This window comes from Schistocerca americana, chromosome 6 (genome assembly GCF_021461395.2).
Source record: "Schistocerca americana isolate TAMUIC-IGC-003095 chromosome 6, iqSchAmer2.1, whole genome shotgun sequence".
NCBI classification, from domain to species: Eukaryota; Metazoa; Arthropoda; class Insecta; order Orthoptera; family Acrididae; genus Schistocerca; species Schistocerca americana.
The window spans coordinates 305,563,138-305,587,168 of record NC_060124.1 but is presented as its reverse complement, the minus strand read 5'-3'; the positions used below and the strand labels follow the sequence as shown (position 1 = coordinate 305,587,168).

At 37.6% G+C, this 24,031-nt stretch overlaps 1 protein-coding gene across 3 annotated transcripts in view; it reads right to left on the bottom strand.

Annotated features, from left to right (window-relative positions):
• The window catches only part of LOC124619938 (transport and Golgi organization protein 1), a 161,555-nt gene that overhangs the window by 3,109 nt on the left and 134,415 nt on the right, over positions 1-24,031 (bottom strand). For 2 of the 3 annotated variants that reach the window (XM_047146587.1, XM_047146589.1), the window contains 3 exons: positions 13,701-13,797; positions 13,419-13,557; positions 5,455-5,994 (listed from right to left, as the gene is read on the bottom strand). In XM_047146587.1, the coding sequence (XP_047002543.1) occupies positions 5,455-5,994; positions 13,419-13,557; positions 13,701-13,797 (776 nt within the window). Of the gene's footprint in view, positions 1-2,983; positions 3,109-5,454; positions 5,995-13,418; positions 13,558-13,700; positions 13,798-24,031 lie in introns of all 3 variants that reach the window. The other variant, XR_006980168.1, reaches the window with a different exon arrangement.

The window sequence follows — 24,031 nt, the reverse complement described above, 5'->3', positions numbered from 1 at the left end:
CCTTGAGCGTTTGCGCGAATAAGGTGCGGAAGAAAAGGCCTGCATTGTGGAAAGACAGGAGTCGGGTGCTACATCATGACAATGCTCTGGCTCATCGTGCCTTCTCCATTGTTGAATTTTTGACCAAATTCAAAATTCCTGTGCTTCCACAACAGCCATATTCGCCTGATTTGGTCCATGCAGACTGCTACCTGTTTCCTAAACTGAAATTTTCACTAAAAGAGAAGCAATTTGACTCCATTGAAGACATCCAGGCAAATACGGAGAGCGTCCTTAACACACTTCAGGAAAAAAAAAGTCCAGGAATGTTTCCAAAAGCGGAAACACCGTTGGAGTCAGTGTGTTCAGTCAGAAGGGGACTATTCTGAAGGAGATTCATCACAGTAGCATGTAAGTATCACCTTTGTACAATTGCAGGCCCATCCTTAAAACTTTCCAATCACACCTCGTATGTACGTGCTATTAGTGGCTTGGGAGACCAATCTGTCCATAAAACATGCATCTACATATTTTGCACCAAACCATAGATAGGAGATGATGTGGCTGATCTGTCAAGGTTTCTCTTTTTCAAACTTCTACTTTCCTTCTTCTTTGATCATGTTAAAACAGATCAATTCCAACTGATGTGGTTCATTGCCAATGGTTGCAATCTTCTGTTGTATCATCACAAGTATTTGGAATTATGTCTGTATTCATCATCATCATCATCATCTTGAGTCAGTTTTTGTAGTACTTTAAAGGAGCATCATAATATTTTCTGAAGGTGCGAGTTCACCATAGTGCATTTGTTGAGGAAGTGTGCCATCATTCATGTTCATGATAGCCAATCCATCTGGCCTGTGACTAATAGTGGTAAATTCTATACTATTTATCTGTAACTTCATAACAACAGTAATATTAGTTACGTAGTCCTTCCATTTGAACACAGACAGTTTTGTTCCACTGGTACTCTGTAATACAGGGTGTCCCCACAAAGGTGTTTACACTCTGAACTTTAATAACTGGAAAGGAATTAATAACAACTTCAACAAATTGTGATTATATGGTGCTCTCATGACTAGTGTGTGTAGCCAGTCATTTGTTTTTCTTTTGTTTATTTCAACTGCTAGTAACTACATGTAAACAAGATGACTGGACACTTGTCTTGGAGCAAGGAAAAGTGGATTGTAAAGTATTACTGGAAAAGTGTAAACATGCACAAAGCGCAGAGACAATAGCGGGCACAGTTTGATACTGTGCCACAAGAAGTGTGAAAATAATGAAATTATGAGACAAATTTGAAAGTGAAGGGCGTGTGCATGATCTTCAGAAGGGATGGTGTGGCAGGAAGAAATCAGTAGAGAACAGAAGAGGAGCTATCACAAGATCCCAAAAGAAGTCAATACGGAAAGCTGCAGATGAATCAGGTGCAGGTAAATCAAGTAGTCATCGCATTTTAAAGCGAACAATGTGAAAATCCTACTTTCCCAGATTGCTTCACACAATGAATGAGGATGATCCAGATAGCCACCTCAAATTTTGTGAATGGATCTGTGGTGATGAACAGGTGACTGAAGTCATTGTTTGGTCTGATGAGGTGACATTTAAACTTATTGGGACCATCAATTGTCATAATTGTGTGTACTGGGCAGGAGATGATCCATGTGTTGTGGAAGAATGAACTGTTAATCTTTCTGGGTTATCAGTGTGGTGTGGTATGGTACGTCTGCAAGAGGACTTGTAGGGCCATTTATTTTTAAGGAACAGTGACAGGTGTCAAGCACCTTCCCATGTTGCAGGAACAAATTGTACACCTTCAACAGTAAAACATCATCAGTAATGTCACGACCACCTAAGTGACTTAAAGATCAATAGGTTCTGTTATTTTTGTTTGAGTTATTAACGTTGAAATAGTGTAAACTCATTTGGGGGACACACTGTATACAATACATTATTAAATCATCTTTGGTGAAATACTGAACAAAGTCTCAACCACTGTCAGCTTATATTTTAATCATTCCTTTTTTTCCCTTGATTAGCTGACATTCAATCATTTCAAACCTCAACATACATTTATCTTTTCTTCGAGTGTCAATGAGAGAACTCAGTTCCAAATAACATAATGTACCATGTATTACCTCCTGAGTATCTAAGAAGCCTATCCTTCTACATAATTGCCCTATTACTTTGCTCCCATCTTTCATTTCATTATTCCAGTTCTGCCAATTTTACTTTATTAAACTCATCTACCTTTCTCCATTCCTAAAAACTTCTTTTCTAATTTCATCTCTTATGGGTAAAATATGATTGTTTTTTAATACAAGCTGTGTGACAACTATTTCTATACAACCGGCTAGAATTAAGTGACTGGTCATTGTAGGAGTTAGCATATGCAAGTTATAAATGAAAACAATGTTCAAAAAGTCGCCAGAACTGTGAGTAAACTCCAGACTACTAATTGCCAACAAGTTCCCTGTTATAAAGTGTGAATAACATTTGAATGCAAGTTTCAAAGAACTGTAAGCACCACTGCTATTGTAGAAGGTGGAGTTAACTTTAAATAAAAAAAAGAAGATAATAAAAAAATGTTTCTTGGGTGAGCAATAACAATTCATAGAATGCTGGCAATAGTATCAATTTGGCACTCATTTACTAACATACAGCCACACAACTGCCATTAATAGTACCTTGTTTCCCTAACCAATGTCACTATACATTTCACACATCTGCTCTTCTACAAGTTATTGGCAGCTACATTCCAAGCATATTTTATGAAACACAAACCTGTTAAGTACCATATATTATTATAAATGATGAGTACTTCACAAACCAATTTCATACACATAATATGTTACTGTGTTAAAATCTTCGTATGGAGTTGTTAGATATTACTTTAGCAAGCTGGGAACTGAACTGTGAACTTTAATTTATGTAGATCTTTTTTACTCTCACATTCATTTTGAAACTCTTGTTAAGTTCACATGCAATTGATGAAGACAAATACCAGCTTCAAATCCAGTTAAAAGCCTTTGATGAATATCTTTTTCTAATAAACATCCAGGCGACAATTAGACCACTCTTCATTTTCCTTCTTAGTTGCATACTGAGAACGGCACAGCCATACTCACTCTGCAATTGCAACACAGTGAACTGAAACAGCAGCTCACACATTTTATAGTTGGAACAAAATATGTATCTCTGAACACACATACACGAAAATAACATTTATGCTCCGAACCTGACAAGTGAAAATAATAGTTAAATTAACTTCTAGGTCACTTTCAGTAAAGAGTGACAACTAAAATCAAGACTGCTTCAATAATATTGTGGCTTGGTGTATTATTTATTAATCAACTGCATGCATGACTACTGATTAAGATCCATGTAGGGAAAGCTAACGACAGAAAATAAATTGTCTCCTGAAATATATGGTGGCAAAAAGCACTTTTAGAGATTTCAGTGTAAATTTGGATTTTCTTACTTCAAAGGGTAAAAGTTAAAATGCAGTGTCACATGAGTTTAAAACAAATTACGATGACATTGTTATTTATATCATAACACTATAGCCATATCTTACTATTTAAAAGTATTTATAACATAAAGGATCATCAAAATAAAATCAAAGTCAAACACAGAAAAAAAAGTTATATCAGGCAGCAGCAGAGACAGCGCAAACAACAGGTGACACAAATAACAGATTTCAGAACCTGAGGCACCTTCCACTAGGAAGGAAGGCAGGAACAAATGGAGGTAGATTATGCATTGATTTCCCATTGGCAACAAGGTCATTGGAGATAGAACACAAGGATGACATAAGTAGTTGGATGTGTCCTTTTGAAACGATCCATACAATCTTTGCTCCTTCTAGATGTAAGTTCACTGCCTTAACCACTGGCGCTTCTTGCTAGGTAAAGATTTATGTAAATAAAACTTTCAATGGCCATTTAATAGCATGATTCAGCACTTGTGTACAAAGGAAATGAGAGAAACAGATGCATGGGAAAAAAATTAAAAGTTGGCGCCACATATGATAGGAAAACAACAAAAATTAGAAGTGACACACAGAACAGTTGAGAAGTATGAGATCAAGAGATGGGCAGGCTGAAAACATTAAAGTATATAAGACAAAAATTGCCAGAAAAAGAAGAAAGCAAAGGAGTTGAAAAGCTGGCGGTGAAGCTGGAAAGGAAAGACAACGGAAGCAACAACATGCAAAGAGAGACCAAACAGAAATATGGGAGAAGGGAGATGAAAAGAAGATGGATTTTGACATGAGCAGTTAGCAGAAACTGGAATTAGATAGGTGGTGTGTGAACAGAATGTGCCACATAGGAAGTTCTCACCTGAGAAATTCAGAGTTCTGTGGTATGGGTGGTGGTATCAAGAATCCAAATTACCTTCACAATCAGACAGGAACTAAGGACACTGCTAAAAGTTGAAAAAAGCACTTCATTGCAGAATACTATGTGTTACTGATACAGACTGTTTTCAGACATAAGTTCACCACACAACTTTGCAAGTGGAAATTTCATTTCCACCAGTTTACAGTATCATTGTCTACTTGACTTATATCCCTTTCTCCTTGTACATTTCTCTTTTGTATATGGGACTCCTCTTGTTTACTTTGCACTTGTTGACTGTTCTCACTGTTAACTTCTAACTTCAAGGTTTATGACAGTTAATATCCGTCTCAACATATCCTGCCACATCTCTATCAACCTACAATCCTACATGACATTCTTACAGAAACCCTTAATAGTCTCATTTCTCCCAAGCCTCTCTCTTCTTTTACACGGTAAAGGAATGGTTCTTTTGTCCTGTGTCTGCTGCAGCCTTTCAAGTTGACTTGTTTGATATAAGGCTATCACATATTGGTGGACAGTTTTACTGAATAAAACACTGCTTACATTGGCATTCAAGAGAGATATGCATCTAAAAGTTCCAACAAACAAGAAACTTAGAAACAAACACAAAGCATTGAAATAATTCGCTCTACGAGGAAAAATTTAGTACAAATCATGCTAAAACAAGAAAATATTCAAAACTTCTTAAGTGTGTACACACTTGAATATTGGAATGTTGAAACCATGTCTCAGGTGATGCAATTGATTTCTGCATGCAAGATTCAATGTACTTTTTGAGCCCGGCAAGGTAAACATTTACAACAAGAAGTAGCACTAACCCAGTGTATAAAAGGAATTTCAACTTTAATAACAAAATTAAGCATTTAATTACTTTGTGAAAGGTGAGAAAGCAAAATCTTGATTAGCACATGCAATTTACAGAGAGTACCAATAGTATTAAAATATTAGTAACCTTGGAAAGAAGTCATCAATCTGTGGCAGTTTCGAGAGTGCTCCAGAATTGACGAATTTTTGAAAAATTCTTCCTTCCTTCATGCAGCAATACAATAAGAAAAAACATTAACATGCAAGATATTTTAAGTATAGACTAAATAAAAATAAACTTTCAAACCTTTAGAATCACGAGGGCTTTCTCTGTGTACAGGAGGCAAGGGTCTAAAGCCAGAATGTGGGTCATCCCAGCGACTAAGTTGTCGTGGAGGTGGTGGATAAGGTGCAAGTGGAGGAGGTGGTGGTGACCTATGGTGAAACCTACGAGGCGGTGAATCATCGTCGTCGTCATACTCATGAGGTGAAAGGGGGGGAGACTGGTCATAAGGTGAAAAGTCACCTCTAGCCTCAGGAGAATAGCGATGTGGGGGCGGAGGTGGTGAGGACATGCGCCCTAATGGTGGAGGTCGTCTATCTCCTGGAAAAAGGGGCGGAGGTGGTGGTGGAACAAATGGTGCACCTGGGAGGGGTGGTGGGGGCATGAAAACTCCTGGCGGAGGAATGCCCATGAAAGGAGGTAGTGGCTGACCAGGGATCAGCGGCGGGGACACAGGATGTCCATCGCGGTCACGATGCTGGAATGAGGGATCCTGCATTTCTTGCATCCCCATGTGGAGAAACGAGGCAGGAAGCTCGCCATTTGAATCAGCTCCTTGCAATCCTATGAACATAAGATGGAAATGATTTATTATCATCAAATAAATTATATGTTATTACTTGAACACTTGTAGTGTGCTATTTTTATGTAAGGAAGTACATTTAAGAATAGCTATATCTTACAGATTTACATGAGTGAAATGACTGGAAGCTCAAATAATTTGTGTACCATGAACAAGAAATATTGAACTTGCTCTCCCATACTGGCAAATTTTAAATGAAGGGCCTTTTACATTATGAAGATGACACTCATAGTAATGAAAGGTTTCTGAAGTCAGTTGAGTGCATTTCCGAAAAGGTTCTTCTTGAAGGCAACAATATTTAAAGCCTTTCTTAAGAATTTTTAACTTCTAATATTAAGATTTACACAACATTTTAACAGAAAAAAGCCTGCACCATTTCAAGCCTTCTCTTGGTCTATTCATTATTCCATAATCCAATGTTAGTAGGTGCTTACAGGATGCTGAATTTTACGTATCCATAAAGTATTACTGCTAACACACCCTTTTTTTTTTACTTACCAGGTGGTAGTGAGCCGACTTAACAAATGTGCAGATGCTAAGGTATACCAGTTTTCTGAAAATTCTGTTTTCATTTGATGAAAAAGGAGAGTAAATGGTGGGATTAAATTCAATGTTACAAGTATTGGACAGAAAAGCCACCCAGAACCCCAAGAAAGGAACAGTGCAGAAGGAATGGCTATCTATCAACCTGAAGTATTGTACCTTACAACTAGGTAAACCTATGGAAGATTGGTCTTTGTGTAATAAACTGTCAAACTTTGACACCTCCTGAAGTACTACTTAAACATTAAACATAACATGCGGCAAAATATTCTACACGATAACATGAGGATATTGCTGGGAACAATGCTTACTATCAGTAAAGCTGGTAACAAGACATACAGTATGTGTGAATAGGAACTGCATGTTAATGGATATATAACATCCCGAGGTGCTTACACTGTAGGTGAGGGAGGCTTTGTTGTGAAAAGGTAGCAGCTTTGGAGGTACTGAAAACTTTTGTGGGTTTCCTCTGGTCATATGGTTTAACAGAATTATAAGAGGGGTGGAAGTTAATTTTGAGGAAAGTGGATTGTAGAGTGTGAGGAAATGAAATGGATATTAGAAAAGATGAGGTTTGGAAGGACTGACTAAGGAAACCATTGACGGCGATCTGTAATTTGCTTCATAAAGGATATATTCTTCATTTACATGGTAAATATTCTTGACATTTAACAGGAAAAATATAAACAATATTTAGCAGATATTTACAAGTAATTCACACTGAAGCCATTACATTAGTGCTAAAAGCAATTACAACATCTTGTTTCAAAATCTAAGAGTTGCAATTTTACACTGTTTATGTTTTTGGACTAAATACAAGACATGGTTTTTTAAACTATTTATTCTCTTTTATTTACAGTATTTATTAATTCTATTATCAATCAATTTAAAAGAACAAGAATCTTTGCCTATCTTGGGCTAACCAATGCGTTATACATCTACATTGTATTATATTGTAATAAACCAGTATCATAGGAGACGGGGCCTTTTATGCTTTGACATAAATGCAACACATTGGAGATATAAAGAATAACTAAGGGAATAAATAATTTTTATTCACCATATTACAATATTTAGACCTGATTGTCATCTCTTCCAGCACTATGTAAACAACACCAAATACAGCACATTAGCTTCCGAAGCAGTGACATCTAGACTGTGAATACTTTTTGTCAGCCATTACAGCTCATGTCACACCATCTCGCCAGCCAGTAACAGCAGATATTCAGTGATAGTACATGTAATGCAGTTAGGCAATAGCAATATCGTTGGTAAGTAGCGCGAATATACAAATAACACAAGTTAATAATTTAATTTAATATGCATACATATAGCTACAAGAACGGCCAAGTTTCACATATAATACTTATTGTCAAAAAGTTTTTGCTTTTTTTTCTGAGCGTGTTGTTAGGAAGGATCCTACAAGCACAGCTTAAATTCTAGTAGCAGAATATTTCTGATGAGCACGGTTATAAATTTCACTGCTGTGCACTGAACATTTTGTAGATTACCTGGCTGAAAACATGTTCCATCAACTTTTGTGTAAAAAGGCCAGTTACATGTGAAATTGCTCAAGAACTCACTTTGCACTTGTTTTTTGAAGGATAATGCTTTTGCCAACTTGTCACACAATTCGTAATAAATGAAAGAGTTAAAAGCAATATGACAAGCTAACTTTCAAACTTGGTCTTCTTTAGCATGTGTTACCATTTAAGATATGAAACACAAATGTGCCAGTAAAATTTTAAGTAATGGCATAAATGGCTGGTCTTTTTGGCCCAGATTTTTTCTAAGTGCCTGGTCCTCAGCGTTAAATTTTGAATGAGAGTCTAACACTCCGTGATTTAAGAAATACATTGCACATTCTCACACCTAACATAATTCATCTTGTTTAAAATATTCGTAATATTTACCCACTGCCCGTTTGAAATGTAAACAGTTTTGACGTCACGCTCATGGAAACAAGGCCCCATGAAAAAGATGCATCGAAAGCAGTTTGGTGTTATGAAGTGCTGCACAGTCTGTGGCACAATTTGCTGTCGGCAGACGCTTGTGTGTGCACTGTGTTTTGTTGTTGTAAATGGCACCTTTTCTTTGTAACTCAAGTTTTATTTCAGTGTTATTCTCTTGTTTACGTTTTATTGCTGCAGTAGAGGGATAAAATAAAATTCTTTGTTAGTGTATCGGATCTTAGCAGTCAAAATTATAAAAATTTAACTGAAATCTAAAATAATGAAAATTTCCCGGAATTCTACAAAAGTCTCACATTTTTCTTGGAAATCTCCCGGATGAAAAAAATTCCCAGTTTTTTCCAGATTTCCCAGTTGTTCCGGGGTGTATACACACTGTCAAATTTGCTTCAACTCAATACATGGTAATTTGAAACTTTTCAACATGACAAAACTACATTGAAAAAATGCTCTTATTTTCATCCTCAATCAATAGATGCGACGATACTACAAAAAAATCTCCACAATAAAAATGAAACTAATAAAAATACTCCAAAATTGCATGAAACAAAGGGCACACATTATTTCTCTTATACCCTGTCCTGTTCCTTGACCGAGTATTTTGGATGAAGTACCTACTTAGACCCATAACAGTCTCATTTCCTAAGATCAATTCCTTCTATCTTAGATTAAAGCATCCCTGGGTGCTTACACTGGTATCCACTTTTGTTTGTGAGTAAATTGATATCACTTGACCAACAATGGTTTCTGTTATTTGCCAATGATGTTGATTAAGAGATTCTGTATCTACAAACTTTTCTTTTATGGCAACAGTTAATTACATACATCTCAATACTCTTATGCTGAAGCTGAAACCTACATTATACAGGTTGGCCTACTTCTCCACTCTAATCTGTTATAATACAATACAATCTGTTCCCAAGCAATGCCAATGTTGAAAAACAGCTGAAAAAGTTAACAATTACTTGAATGAAAACTTATTTGTCCTAGAGTGTAAATTTCATTATTTATACTTCCAACTTTGAGTTATTCTAAAGTGGAGTACTGTACAATCTATTAAGTCTGTGGTGGAACATAAATAACAGAACAAGTAAAGCTAACAGCTTATGTGGCGTGTGTGTGTGTGTGTGTGTGTGTGTGTGTGTGTGTGTGTGTGTGTGGGGGGGGGGGGGGGGGGGGGGAATAATTATAGAATGTACAGTACAATTTCTACTGAGCTTCATGTACCCATATTTGATATTTTGACTTAGTGTATAGAAAACATACTGCCAGCGAGACAACCAAGCAGTCTTTGGGGCAGGATGAAGGAAGGTGACATGTAAAAATAAACTATATTAATGACGAATCCAGATTTTTTTCAGGGTCAAAGGTCTGACTAGTGATATTCCTGATGGCATTTAATCCCAAGGGGCAGGGACTGTGGTAAGACAGGAAGACACACAAAGCACAGCCTTGGAGAAATTTGAAAAAACTCACTAAATACTTGTATCACTTTTTATCTTATCTATGAAAAGGCAACCTAACATACCCTGGCCAAATACTATCCTTTAAGCTATTGTCAGTGATATAACTACAAAAATAAAATTGGTGGTAATGGGGACTGCTGTACTTCCAGAGGTTAACAGGTCAGTCAATGTAGTTTTTTGACTTACACTTTGCTTATTTTCTGTACTTCTGCTGCTTATAATACATGAAAAAAAAACCTCATCTCCTCTGTTTTTATCTTGTTTTGGGATGCTGTGCTTGCAGCTACCACTTTCCTTCAAAATATGTACATAAAAATGGCACGATTCTCGATAAGAATGTTCTGATTCTCAATAAGGTAAGTAACGCAAATATGGCAGAAACATATATTATTTCAAATGAAATGAGGTACAAATGCTAATGCACTCTGACTTAAATCTGCTGTATATGACTGTTACCAGACAATAGCACACGGTAAAAACCTTTAACCATTGTGTGACATGTGAAAATGACTCAGCAGCAGAAATATACTTTGCTCAACTGAGTATCTAACTGATAGCAAAAGAGACTTGAAATAAAGACTATTGAAAAATAATGTTACATTACATCTATGAAAATAAACTGACTACATTATGTCACAGGTGTGATATTAAATGCTCCTTATTTTTATAATAGCATCTCAAAAACTGTATTTGTTATACCAAATTCTGAAGTGTTACAACTGTTGTCAGCTATTTAAACCATATAGTATCAATATTTAGATTTATTTATTTTATGGGTGAGTGATGGGTGGAGGGGCAAATACTCTAACTGGTAAGGGGCAAAAATACCTACAGCTGGCACTAAAGATACCACATGCACTTCATCTGTAGAAACATATGTTCTTTCCTTGTGGGAAGAGTGCAATGTCACAGTTGTTGGGTGGGTGCCTATTACAAATAGGTAGTTAAAGCAAATTTTCGCTGTTATCCTGGAACACTGTTGTTACGGAGGAATCACCTGTTTGGTCTAATTCTTGAATTATTGGAAGTACTCTGACTTGAGGATAGTATCATGTCACATTCTAAGGATGAAACTGAGTCAAACAGACAAAAGCTGCTGTTCCCTTTATAATAGATTAAGATTTTCAGACAACAGGTGCACCCTCAAATATGAACAATTTATAACTGTAATGTTTTCTTGCATGGAAGTGTGGCCTGCAGGGGCATGCAAGAGACAGGTGGTCTGACAAGCACTGCTCTTCTGCCAATAGTTTCTTAGTTAGTACAGCACATTCTTCAGTTACTGATGAAAGGAGTCAGTCTTACTATGAAGCACAGTCAAGACAACTGTTACTCACTGAAATCAATACACTTCCCTCCCATGCTGGATTCATATACACAGTTTCTCCAAGCAGAGTTCACTGTCCACAAAACAACGATTCACTTGCAATATTGATGAAACATGTTAGCCCAAACTTTCATTTCTATGACTCAATATCAGGTGGTGCTAAAGAAGTGCTGGCCGTTGGATACAGTGGATGAATGGCTATGTTAATGTACATGTAGCAGCATGTTATGATTTGTCACGAAGAGCCTCAATTACAAAACTGTCCAAGTTCCTTTTGTTTCTTGATCCAATATATTAAATCCTCTAACCACTTGTGGTGGAACATATGCTCACTTATCATAGGAGGAGCTACAGCTCGAAGTGCAGCAGGACTATATTGGCCACAAGAATTGTTCTTCTTGTCTACAATGTTCGAATAGTGATCTCCTTAATACTATTCTCCATCTAAATTCTATTTAACTGCTTTCTCTGTCTCTTTATTTATGATTGTATAATCATTACATTTTTACAAAACAGTTTATATTTGAAGCAGCCCCAGTTGTGGAAATAAATCTTGATAAATGAAGAAACGCAATACTGATAAATGGTCATTCATTGGAACAAAAGTTTCACATCTTAAGGTATACATAATCAATCCTACAAAGTCCACACCAGGATTAATTGGACGACCCAAAATTCTCATTTTTTGTTTATGAATGAAACATATGTCAATGTATTGTGGGAAAAAAAGTAAGTTGCAGTCACATTATAATATTTTATCAGTCTTTTTGGGAGTAGGTCTAGTTATCATGTAAATTTAACATTAGATTGGTTGAATTTCTATACATGACGACACACATTTCTAATAACATTGCTATCATGCTCTCAAACACAAAGTTTGAATCTTAAAAGACACTTTAATTAAAACTTTGTGCTTGTAGCTGGTCATCGTTCACTTCATTGCATGATATTTCACCTGGGCTAGAGTGACCATGATATGGTGAAGCTCTTAACCAGTCCATTATATTGCTTGTATGGTGCAACTTGTAGCGTATGGTCCAAGAAAGGTAAGAATATGGGTTAGAGTCCTAGCCTGGCATGTATTTTTAGCGTATCACGTAAACATTACATGATATCAGTTCACATCCTCATGATAAACCCACCAATTTTCTGCTTTTTTCAAGGGATGCTCTACCAAGCCTAGCATAACTACATTTGTTTTCTCACATTGTTAATTGATAGCACACACTTTCATTTAATTTATTATATTTTGATCATATTAATAAGTTAGTACTCATCTATACTGCTTATTCTATCCAACATGTAGTGTTTTAGTCTATGCTACTGAGTAATTATTTTTAAGTGTATCTGTGTATTTCGTCTTTTTCAAGAAAAGTCAGAGAGAAACAAATTAAAATATGAACTGAAGGAGGTATTATGAAAAGGACAGACTGTTATTAACCATATAGTGGAAATGTTGAGTCACACACAGGGACAACAAAATTTTTGTTGCACTACCTATGGATCAACATCTTCACTATATGGTGAGTAGCAATCTCTCTTTTCCATAATACTGTTATCATATTTATTATACATTTAATAAGACTAATATATGTAAAGTCATTGACTGGAAACTGGTGCATGGCACTATCTACTAGTATAATATTGTTTAGTATTTGGAAACTTAATTTCCTATATCCAAAGGAAAATTCACTCAAAAACACTATAAAGTTAAAAAAAGAAGAGAATAACTAGTCAGTATTTATTATGTTCAGGAAGTGAAATTCCAGTACTTCTGACAGACACAAAAAAAATAAAAACACTATTTATAGCTTTCAGGTCTATTAGATACTTCTCCAGAGAGGAAAGAGGGATATGTTGGTGAAGGTTAGAAAAGGAAGCGCAGATCTCACAGCATATTCAATTTTAAATGTACCTACTGACAGCTTAGGAATTTTAACCTCTGAAAGTCAGTCCTGGTCTGTTATTCCGTATCTCTGTAATTTCAGAAACTCAACTTCATGAAACCAACACTGGTAGCCAATGTGTTCATATGAAATGGACTGCTTGCTCTTACACAATATGCTTACCATGAACAAAATCTAAGAATGTATACGTACTGTCACCAACTTTGCCACTTTCCGAGCTGTTTTGTGATGTATTTGTAATGTTCTTCTCCACTACAGTGAGGCGGTTCCTTAACTGTCCAGCCTCTTGACGGCTTTCTTCCAACCTTCGCTCTGCTTGACGCGCTGCAACCTGTTTGCAAGAAAATAAAGTTTTATCATACTGTTTATGTCATACCATTACTTTTTCTTAAAGATCTTCAACTTTTTTTCATTTTTTGAAATTACCCACTGTTCACAATACTCCTTCATGTAATATAACCATGATGAACTTACCCAATTCTCATGAGCTTTCTTTTCAAGAGTTGAAATCTGACTTTTCAGACTTCGTTCCTGATCAATAATTTCCTTCTTCAACGTATCATTCTGCGATCTGAAATTTTAAATAATTTTTTAGCAACAAAAAGTACAAGCATAAAATCAGTTCACAAATTAAGAAATATATATTAATGCAAACGGGTTTTGTCAAAACTAAAAGCACACACTAAAAAAACTGGTAATCAGACTGTGAGTGTTTAAATTTGCACCCCTTGAATGACAAATTTGCCATCATTCACATATCAAAGTGTAATTTGACACTTCTGGGAAAGTGGGAGGGGACAAACTCAACAGACTCTGCATTCACATTGAAGAAAAGATACTCAGATCCCATAAAATGGGGGTATGTTCAGAATTCCAGTTCATCCTAATTTTTCTGGAACAATTTTAATTTTGCACAAAATTAACTGGTGTCCCCGAACCCTTTTTCAGAACAGCAAAATGTCCCAGATTTTGATTTTTTGTGGTGAGACTTTTTTCTTTTCAAACTAACCACCTGCCATGATACTATGCTTTATTTGCCCCAACTTTTTGAACTTTGGCATTATACTTTACTTGCATAGAAAAATTTTATCAGTCCTCAATGTCGATATACTGACTTTTTCACTAACTCATTTTGAGATGGTGTACCTCTTTCTTCGAGGAGCTACTATTTCGATGTACTGTTTGTCAATGGCCAATGTTTTATATGTATGACCACCACTAGAAATGTTTGAGAAGGTATGCTGCATCAATGGGAACAACTTCCAGTGAACAGGACCAGGTCCATAAAACAGATAATGTCAATCTTCTCTAGGCAGACAAAAGTTGTCCGTACTGTAGTTCCACTTAATGTTAGATAATTAGAGGAGATAAAGCTGTCATCTTTATTAATGAAAATGGAACTATAGGAGACCCCTGAGCAGCTTTTACTCCCTTTGAAAAATCTGGCACTCAAATAGTGAATGTTCTTTGCAACTCATTTACACTGTTGATTTGTTGCTGATTTGCAAATGTGGACAGTATACATGATAAATGTGTTGACAGTGTATTAGTTTGGAGTTGAATGCTGTCTTCTACAACTGTCCACCTATGCATGAACTATCATCATCATTATCATCATCATCATCATCATCATCATCATCATCATCTACAAGGCTACTCTGCAAATTACACATAAGTGTCTGGCAGAGGGTTCATCAAACCACCTTCACAATAATTCTCTATTATTCCACTATCAAACAGCTTGCAGAAAAAATGAACACCTATATCTGATCTGATCTGATTTCCCTTATTTTATTATGATGATCATTTCTCCCTATGTAGGTTGGCATCAACAAAATACTTTCGTATTCAGAGGAGAAAATTGGTGATGGAAATTTCATGAGAAGATTCCACTGCTGCAAAATATGCCTTTGTTTTAATGATGTCCAACCCAAATCCTGTATCATTTCTGTGACACTCTCTCCCCTATTTCGCATTAATACAAAATGCATTGCCCTTCTTTGAACTTTTTCAATGTACTCCATCAGCCCTATTTGGTAAGGATCCCACACTGCCCAGCAGTATTCTAAAAGAGGACGGACAAGCGTAGTGTAGGCAGTCTCCTTAGTAGATCTGTTACATTTTCTAAGTGTCCTGCCAATAAAACGCAGTCTATGGTTAGCCTTCCCCACAACATTTTCTGTGTGTTCCTTCCAATTTAAGTTTTGTAATTGAAACACCTAGGTACTTAGTTGAATTTACGGTCTTTATATTACACGGATTAATCGTGTAACTGAAGTTTAACAGATTCCTTTTAGCACTCATGTGGATGACCTCACACTTTTCATTATTTAGGGTCAAATGCCAATTTTTGTACCATTCAGATATCTTTTCTGAAATGTTTTGCAATTTGTTTTGATCTTCTGATGAGTTTACTGGATGACAAATGATAGCATCATCTGCAAACAACCTAAGATTGTCTCCTAAGTCGTTTACATAGACAAGGAAAAGCAGAGTGCCTATAACTCTATCTTGGGGAATGCCAGAAATCACTTTTGTTTTACTTGATGACTTTCTGTCAATTACTATGAACTGTGACCTCTCTAATAGGAAATCATGAATACAGTCACATAACTGAGACGATATTCTATAAGCATGCAATTTCACTACAAGCCACTTGTGCGGTACAGTGTGAAAGGCCTTTTGAAAATCTAGAAATATGGAATCAATTTGGAGTCCCTTGTATATAATCATCATCATCATCATGTTGTGATCAATACCTCCTACCGTCTGAAGCATATTTCTGTACCATCCACACTATGTGTTATTCTGATGGGCAATCTGATGTGTCTTAGCCTGTAACCAGACTACTGGAGGGTCATTGCAGTTCACTATTCAAGTCTTTTAACAGAATAGTTCACAAGAGTGGATCACAATCAAAACTAAAAGCCTACAATACATAGTAGGGAAGCAATGTTACAACTGCTATGGTTGATTTCTTCAGAATTTCCACCTTAATTGTTTTATATTATGATTTGCAGCAAGCTGCTTTTCTGCCAATTTATTACATACAAGGAAGTTATTGACAAATAATATCTGCCTTGGACTTATGTGTAGTTTTGTATGCTTCAAAGTAAGGGTTGGTAAATTAGTATACCTGACATTAAATGAGAGGACTCCACATATGTCAACTGAATAGGTCAAGGCGTATAGAGACAATTTACTGGGAATAATGGATAGAATACAGGCTGGAAGGACTTGTTATGACCACAAAGAAAAGATAACCAAAGAAAAAAATTAGCATACATTGTGGTTTCTATCCTTATACATGAAGTTTTATCACTGAAAATTCTATTACAAAAACATTTTACAAATGAAATTTCACAATATGAAACTGGGACAAAACTAACTGCTAAAACCAGTTGTATGTACAACAAATTAATTTCTCAAAAATATTGTGGTAAAAATTATTTTTAACGAAAATCACTCACATTCAACATTGTTAAGAATGGTTGTGTAAAGATTATGTGAAACAAGTGAGTCCCTCTCCAGTTTATTAAATCATCGTGACAATGCTTATGTCACAACTACATCATCATCTCGCCACACTGTTACTAAGGCATTATGGTTAGTTTTTAAGTAGAAAATAAGAAGTCTGCTCAGGGATACAGTGAATATAGGTACTTTTTAATAGTGTAAGCTTACTATTTTATTCCAGTTTACGGAAGTTATTGATGCAGAGTACCTCTGATGCAGCATTAGTCAGCTTTTTCAAATTTTTGGCGGTCTCATGACAACTTTGCATTTTACTATCAAAATTTTATGCATCTTTACTCACACTCCAAGATTTATGAAATTTCCTGGCACATTAAAACTATGTGCTGAACAGGGCTTGAACCTGTACTTTGCCTTTTGTGGGTAATGTTTACACAGTTTTAATCTGTCACGGTGTTTCAAAATAGACCCACTTGTTGAAGAATGTCATTATTTATACAATCAGTGATCAGTTTACAATTTTAGCAGGGATATAGTGCTATTGTATCTTCTTTTGCCTCCTTTATAAGATGTGTGCACAAATGTCTCACAGAAACATATTATTCTGAGTACAGCATTGCATATATAGTTGCTGAATTGGAAGAATCAGGAAGGAGTAAATCAACAATAGCAGCAGCATTTAACAACATATACTTTTACAGCACTACAATCACTAGATGCATTTGAAACATACTTCAGTACAAACATATGCAAGTTACAAACATAACACATGGCTGTGTGTGTGTGTGTGTGTACAAACTTACTACTGTTTTTGTCCTGGAATTGCTGTTATTGTAGTACACTTCAAATAAGCTTTCTTCACATTATGAACCATGATAGGTAGTCTGACTGTTGAGTGAGTGCCACTGTTAAATTCATCACGTGTATGAAATTTTCTTTCATGAATGATTTGGCACATATTGCAAACAGCGAAAATAAATTTAATTTTTTTGAGTGAAATATTCACTTTGCAATATGCTTCTTCATTTTCATGTTAGTATTTATTCACAAGATTTGCCATGAAGTAATAAAATCAAATAATGAAATTTATTGAGAATCAAAAACTTGATACTGAACAGGTTTATCATTTCATCACTAATATTTGATTGTTTTGAGTAATAGTTACAACAATTAACATCATTCAATAATGAGATATATACATCCACAATGTCTACATTTCCTGCTTTGCACTTTGGTGATTATCTGCAAAACTACACCAATATAGCAACCAATGGTTGGTACTGAAAAAGCAGGTCATAGCACCCTGCTGCCTGGGAGACTAACGGCAAATCAGCATATACAGGGTAATCTGTCCTCAGTGCAACTGCCTCATGGACAATTTTTTGCCCCACCAGCAGCTAGTACAGGGTGGGAGTATATTTCCCCTCTGCTGCAAGGCTCTTGTTTGTGTAGGATTGGTGTGCAGGTAGCACATTTGTTGAACAACGGAATGCAGTGTATTGAGTGAACATTTTCACGTGAAATGGCAAAATACGAGTATTCAATTCCCCAAAGAATATTAATGTATGATTCATATGTGTGTACAGAATCACTGTGTGCCACGAGCAGATTATTTTAAAAGGTATTTCCCATTGTTCAATTCCTAAACAGAATATAACTCACCGATTGATAAATAACTTTTGTGAAACAGGAAGTCTTCTTGATAGGAAACATAAGCAAGCACATACAGTGCTCAAAGAAGAAACTTTCAGTAACATTGGGCATGCTCTGGGAAGGTCTCATAGAAAATCAGTTCGACATTTTGTTCCGTAAATGGGAATTGCCTATGGCTCTGTTCAAACAGCGACAAGTTACTAAAGTTAAAAATGGTTCAAATGGCTCTGAGCACTATGGGACTTAACTTCTGACGTCACCAGTCCCCTAGAACTTAGAACTAGTTAAACCTAACTAACCTAAAGACATGACACACATCCATGCCCGAGACAGGATTCGAACCTGCGACAGCGGTCGCGAGGTTCCGGACTGTAGCGCCTAGAACCGCTCGGCCACTCCGGCCGGTTACTGAAGTTACAGCCCTATAAAATCAGTTCAATGCAAAAACTTAAACCAGGTGACACTGCAAAACGGGGTTCAGGTTATGTGGATAGATTCTGAATAGGAAGCATCACAGAGAGATCAACCCTCACCCAACTTCCTTTTTGGACGAATCATTGTTCCACCTAAGTGGATAAATTAAATCACAAAATTTACGTTACTCCTGAAAAGAAGTATGGTGCCCTTTAGTGGTGGAAGAATAATAGGACCTATTTTTTTCCAGGAAACACTTACCAGCAAGAGATTCAAGGAAAACATTTTGCGGCCTTTTCTCTGACCAATTAACTGAGAGAGAATATGCTTTTGCAACCTTTCAGCAGGACTCTTGTGAAGGCACATATAGCCAACTTCTCGTTATAGCAAATTCATGGCATGTTTCAAGATAGAGTAATCAGTAATAACGTATGACCTCCTCATTCCCCGGATTAACTCTTGTGATTTTCATCTTGGGGGATATTAAAATATGAAGTGTACAAGTGAAATCCAAACACTTTAGACGAACTTAAATATAACATTTATCAATAAATTGCTGCCATTTCTCAGGGGGAACTACAGAGTGCACTGACGAGTTCCTACGCAAGTGCTGGAAATGCTTGAACAATGATGGAGGCAGTTCCAGCCTCTCCGCGCTTAATAAATGTGAGTAATTTACTTTTCTTTTTAAATGTTTAAAATAACTTATGAGACAAACCGTATTGTACTTAAAATATTATGAGAAGAAAAGTTGCAACTCACCATATATCGGAGAAGCTGGGATGCAGATAGGAACAATAAAAATACTCTCACAATTAAAGCTTCCAGCCAAAAAGGCCACACACACACACACACACACACACACACACACACACACACACACACACACACACAAATGCAAGTGCAGTCTCAGGCAACTCAAACCACACTGTGGGTAGCAGCACCAGTGCATGATGAGAGTGGTGACTGGGTGGGGGTAAGGAGGCTGGGGCTGGGAGGGCGAGGGATGGTATGGTGGGGGTGGTGGACAGTGAAATGCTGAAGTGCTGCAGGTTAGACGAAGGGCAGGGGAGAGGTGGGGAATTGGGGGGGGGGGGGGGGAAGTAGTGGAAAAGGAGAGAAATAAAAAGACTGGGTATGATGGTGGAATGACGGCTGTGTACTGCTGGAATGGGAATAGAGAGGGGGTTGGATGGGTGAGGACAGTGACAAATGAAGGTTGAGGCCAGGAGGGTTTTGGGAACAACAGATGTATTGCAGGAAAAGTTCCCACCTGTGCAATTCAAGAAAACTGGTGTTGGTGGGAAGGATCCATATGGCACAGGCCGTGAAGGAGTCATTGAAATGAAGTATATCATGTTTGGCAGTGTGTTCAGCAACAGGGTGGTCCACTTGTTTCTTGGCTGCAGTTTGTCACTGGACATTCATGAGGACAGACAGCTTGTTGACCGTCAGTCCCACATATAATGCAGTACAGTAGTCACAGCTTAGCTTGTAGACCACATGACTGGTTTCACAGGTAGCCTTGCCTCTGATGGGATAGGCGATGCCAGTGACCAGACTGGAGTGGGAGGATGTATGGGACAGGTCTTTCATCTAGGTCTATTACAGGGGTATGAGCCATGAGGTAAGGGATTGGGAGCAGGGGTTGTGTAAGGATGAACAAGAAATGTCCTGCCCACTATCCTTCCCACCCCTCCAACAGTGGTATTCCACCATCCACCGAACCTACACAATATACACATCTATCCTTACACAACCCCTGCTCCCAATCCCATACCTCATGGCTCATACCCCTGTAATAGACCTAGGTACAAGACCTGTCCCATACATCCACCCACCACTACCTACTCCAGTCCAGTCACTAACATCACCTATTCCATCAAAGGCAGAGCTACCTGTGAAACCAGTCATGTGGTCTACAAGCTAAGCTGCAACCACTGTGCTGCATTCTATGGAGGCATGACAACCAACAAACTGTCTGTCCGCATGAATGGCCACCAACAAACTTTGGCCAAGAAACAAGTGGACCCCCCCCCCCCCCCCCCCCCCTGTTACTGAACACTCTGCCGAATATGATCTCGTTCATTTCAGTAACTGCTTCACAGACTGTGCCATATGGATCCTTCCCAGCAACACCAGCCTTTCTGAATTGTGCAGGTGAGAACTTTCCCTGCAATACATCCTCATTCCCATAACCCTCCTGGCCTCAACCTTCATTAGTCTCTGTCCTCACCCATTTAGCCCCTTCCCTGTTCCCATTCCAGCACGACACAGCCATCATTCCACCACCACCACACCCAGTCTTTCGACTTATCTGCTACTCCCCCCCCCCCCCCCCCCCCATGCCCTCCGTCTAACCTGCAGCAGTTTTCTGTCCACCAACTCCACCATACCATCCCTCCCCCTCCCAATCCAGCCTCCTCCTTACTTTATGCACTGGTGCTGCTGCTCGCAGTGAGTTTTCAGTTGCCTGAGACTGCAGTCGCGCGTGTGTGTGTGTGTGTGTGTGTGTGTGTGTGTGTGTGTGTGTGTGTGTGTGTGTGTGCGCGCGCGGGATCGCCCGGGTTTGTGTGAGTATGTGTGTCCATTGTTGACGAATGACTTAATGACCAAAAGCTTTAATTGTGAGAGTCTTTTTGTTGTGCCTATCTGCGACTCAGCATCTCCTGTATATGGTGAGTACCAACTTTCCTTCTTATAATATTGTTACATGCCATCCTGGATTTTCCATTGTTTGATTTTCGTACTATACTTACTGCCGACCTCCTGTCACCCACACCGCGGACACAGCAGCCAGCCTTGCTGTTGCGTTAACGACCGATAACCCTGTGTATACTGAGTAAGTATTTATTATTCTCATTCCACGTGAGAGCAATGTTTTTTTTTTTAAAAAAAAAAAACCCTCCTGAATGTTACTTGCATACACTGATCTGCTGTCCCAGCAAATTGCATGAAGTGCACCTGTTGTAATAATATCTACAGATTGACAAAACAAAATATAAAAAAAGCAATTCTGGTGGATCTTATTACAACAGTACATGTTTCATAGAATAAAACCTCTGATGGGAATGGATAAAATTTCCTCAAGCTCCCAGCCACATCAAATGGTTTAGCCCTGAGCTTTCAACTGATTGTTCTTCACTCATTGTCAAGTGGTGACTGTTGTTTGGCCATTGCTCTCATCCTTACTTATATTGCTCTGCTACTGTCTGCAACGTAAGTGGTGCTCACTACAGTAACCCCCTCCCCATCCTTTTTAAGTAATTAGTCTTCTGAGTGGTTTGATGCGGCCCACCACAAATCCTTCTCCAATGACAACCTTTTTATCTCAGAGTAGCACTTGCAACTTATGCCCTTAATTATTTTTTGGATGTGTTCCAATCTCTGTCTTCCCCTTCAGTTTTATCCTTCTACAACTCCCACTAGTACCATGGGAGTTGCTACCTAATGTCTTAAAACATATCCTATCATCCTGCCTCTTCTGATTATAAGTGTTTTCCATATATTCCTTTGCTCGCTGATTCTGTGGAGAACTTCCTCATTCTTTACCTTACCAGTCCACCTAATTTTCAACATTCTTCTGCAGCTCAACATCTCAAATGCTTTGATACTTTTCCATTCCATATTTCCCACAATCAGTGTTACACTACCATACAATTCTGTTCTACAAACGTACATTCTCAGAAATTTATTCTTCGAAGTAAGACCTATGTATGATACTAGTAGATGTCACTTGGCCAGGAATACCCTTTCTGCCTGTGTTGGTCTGCTTTTTGTATCCTCCTTGCTCCGTCCATCATGGGTTATTATGCTGCCTAAGTGGCAGAATTCCTGAATTTCTTCTACTTCATTATCACCATTTTGATCCTAAGTTTGTTGCTGTTCTCATTTCTGCTACTTCTCATTCCTTTCATCTTTCTCCGATTTACTCTCAATCCATATTCTGTACTTGTTCGACTGTTCATTCCATTCAGCAGATCCTATAATTCTTCTTCATTTTCACTAACGATAGCAACGTAATCAGCAAATCTTAACATTGACATACTTTCACCTTGAATTTTAATTCCACTCTTGAACCCTTCTTTTATTTACATCACTGTTTCTTCGATGTGTAGACTGAGCAGCAAGTGAGAAAGACTACATTACTGACTATAAAACATTTTTAATCTGTGCACATTGTTCTTGGTCTTACACTTTTATTGTTCCCTCTTGGTTCTTGTACATATTGCATATTACCTGTCTTTGCTTACAGCTTACCCTTATTTTTCTCAGGATTTTGAAGATCTTGCTCCATTTTACATTGTCGAACACTTTTTCTGTGTCTTGCGTTTTTTGAGTCTTGCTTCCATTATCAATCTCTCTGGTGTCTTTACCTTTCCTAAAGCCAAACTGGTCATTATCTAACAGATCCTCAATTGTCCTTCCCATACTTCTGTATATTATTCTTGTCAGCAACTTGGATGCACGAGCAGTTAAGCTGATTGCGTGATAATTACTGGATTTCTCAGGTCTTGCCATCTTTGGAAATGTGTGAATGATGTTTTTCTGAAAGTCTTATGGTATAACGCCAATCTCATACATTCGACACACCAATATGAATAACCATTTTGTTGCCACGTTGCCCGAAGGTTTCAGAAATTCCGATGGAATGTCCTCTATCCCTCCTGCCTCATTTGATTGAAAGTCTTCCACAGCTCCTCTAACTTCTGATTTAATATTGGAACTCACAGAAGCCCTCAATGTACTCTCTTTCCACTTATCCACTCTGTCTTCTCCATTTAACAGTGGAATCCGCATTGCACTCGTGTTACCACCATTGCTTTTAATTTTGTCAAAGGTTGTTTTGACTTTTCCCTATGTTGAGTCAGTCTTCTGACAACCATTTCTTTTCCAATTTCTTCACACTTTCATGTAGCAATTTCACCTTAGTTTCCCTGCACTTCCTATTTCTAAGTGACTTATATTTCAGTGTTCCTGAACATTTCTCTATTTATTTATTTCATTGGTCAACTGAAGTCTTTCTTCTGTTACCAATGATTTCTTTGCATACTTCCTTCCTTGTACCTATGATGTCTCTCCAACTTCTATGATTGACATTTTCAGAGATACCCATTCCTCTTCAACTGAACTGCCTACTGAGCCATTCATTATTGTAGCATCTCTAGCTTCAGAGAACTTCAAGCACACCTCTTCATTCCTTAGAACTTCTGCACCACACTTCTTTGTGCATTGGTTCTTCCTGACTAGTTTCTTGAACTTCA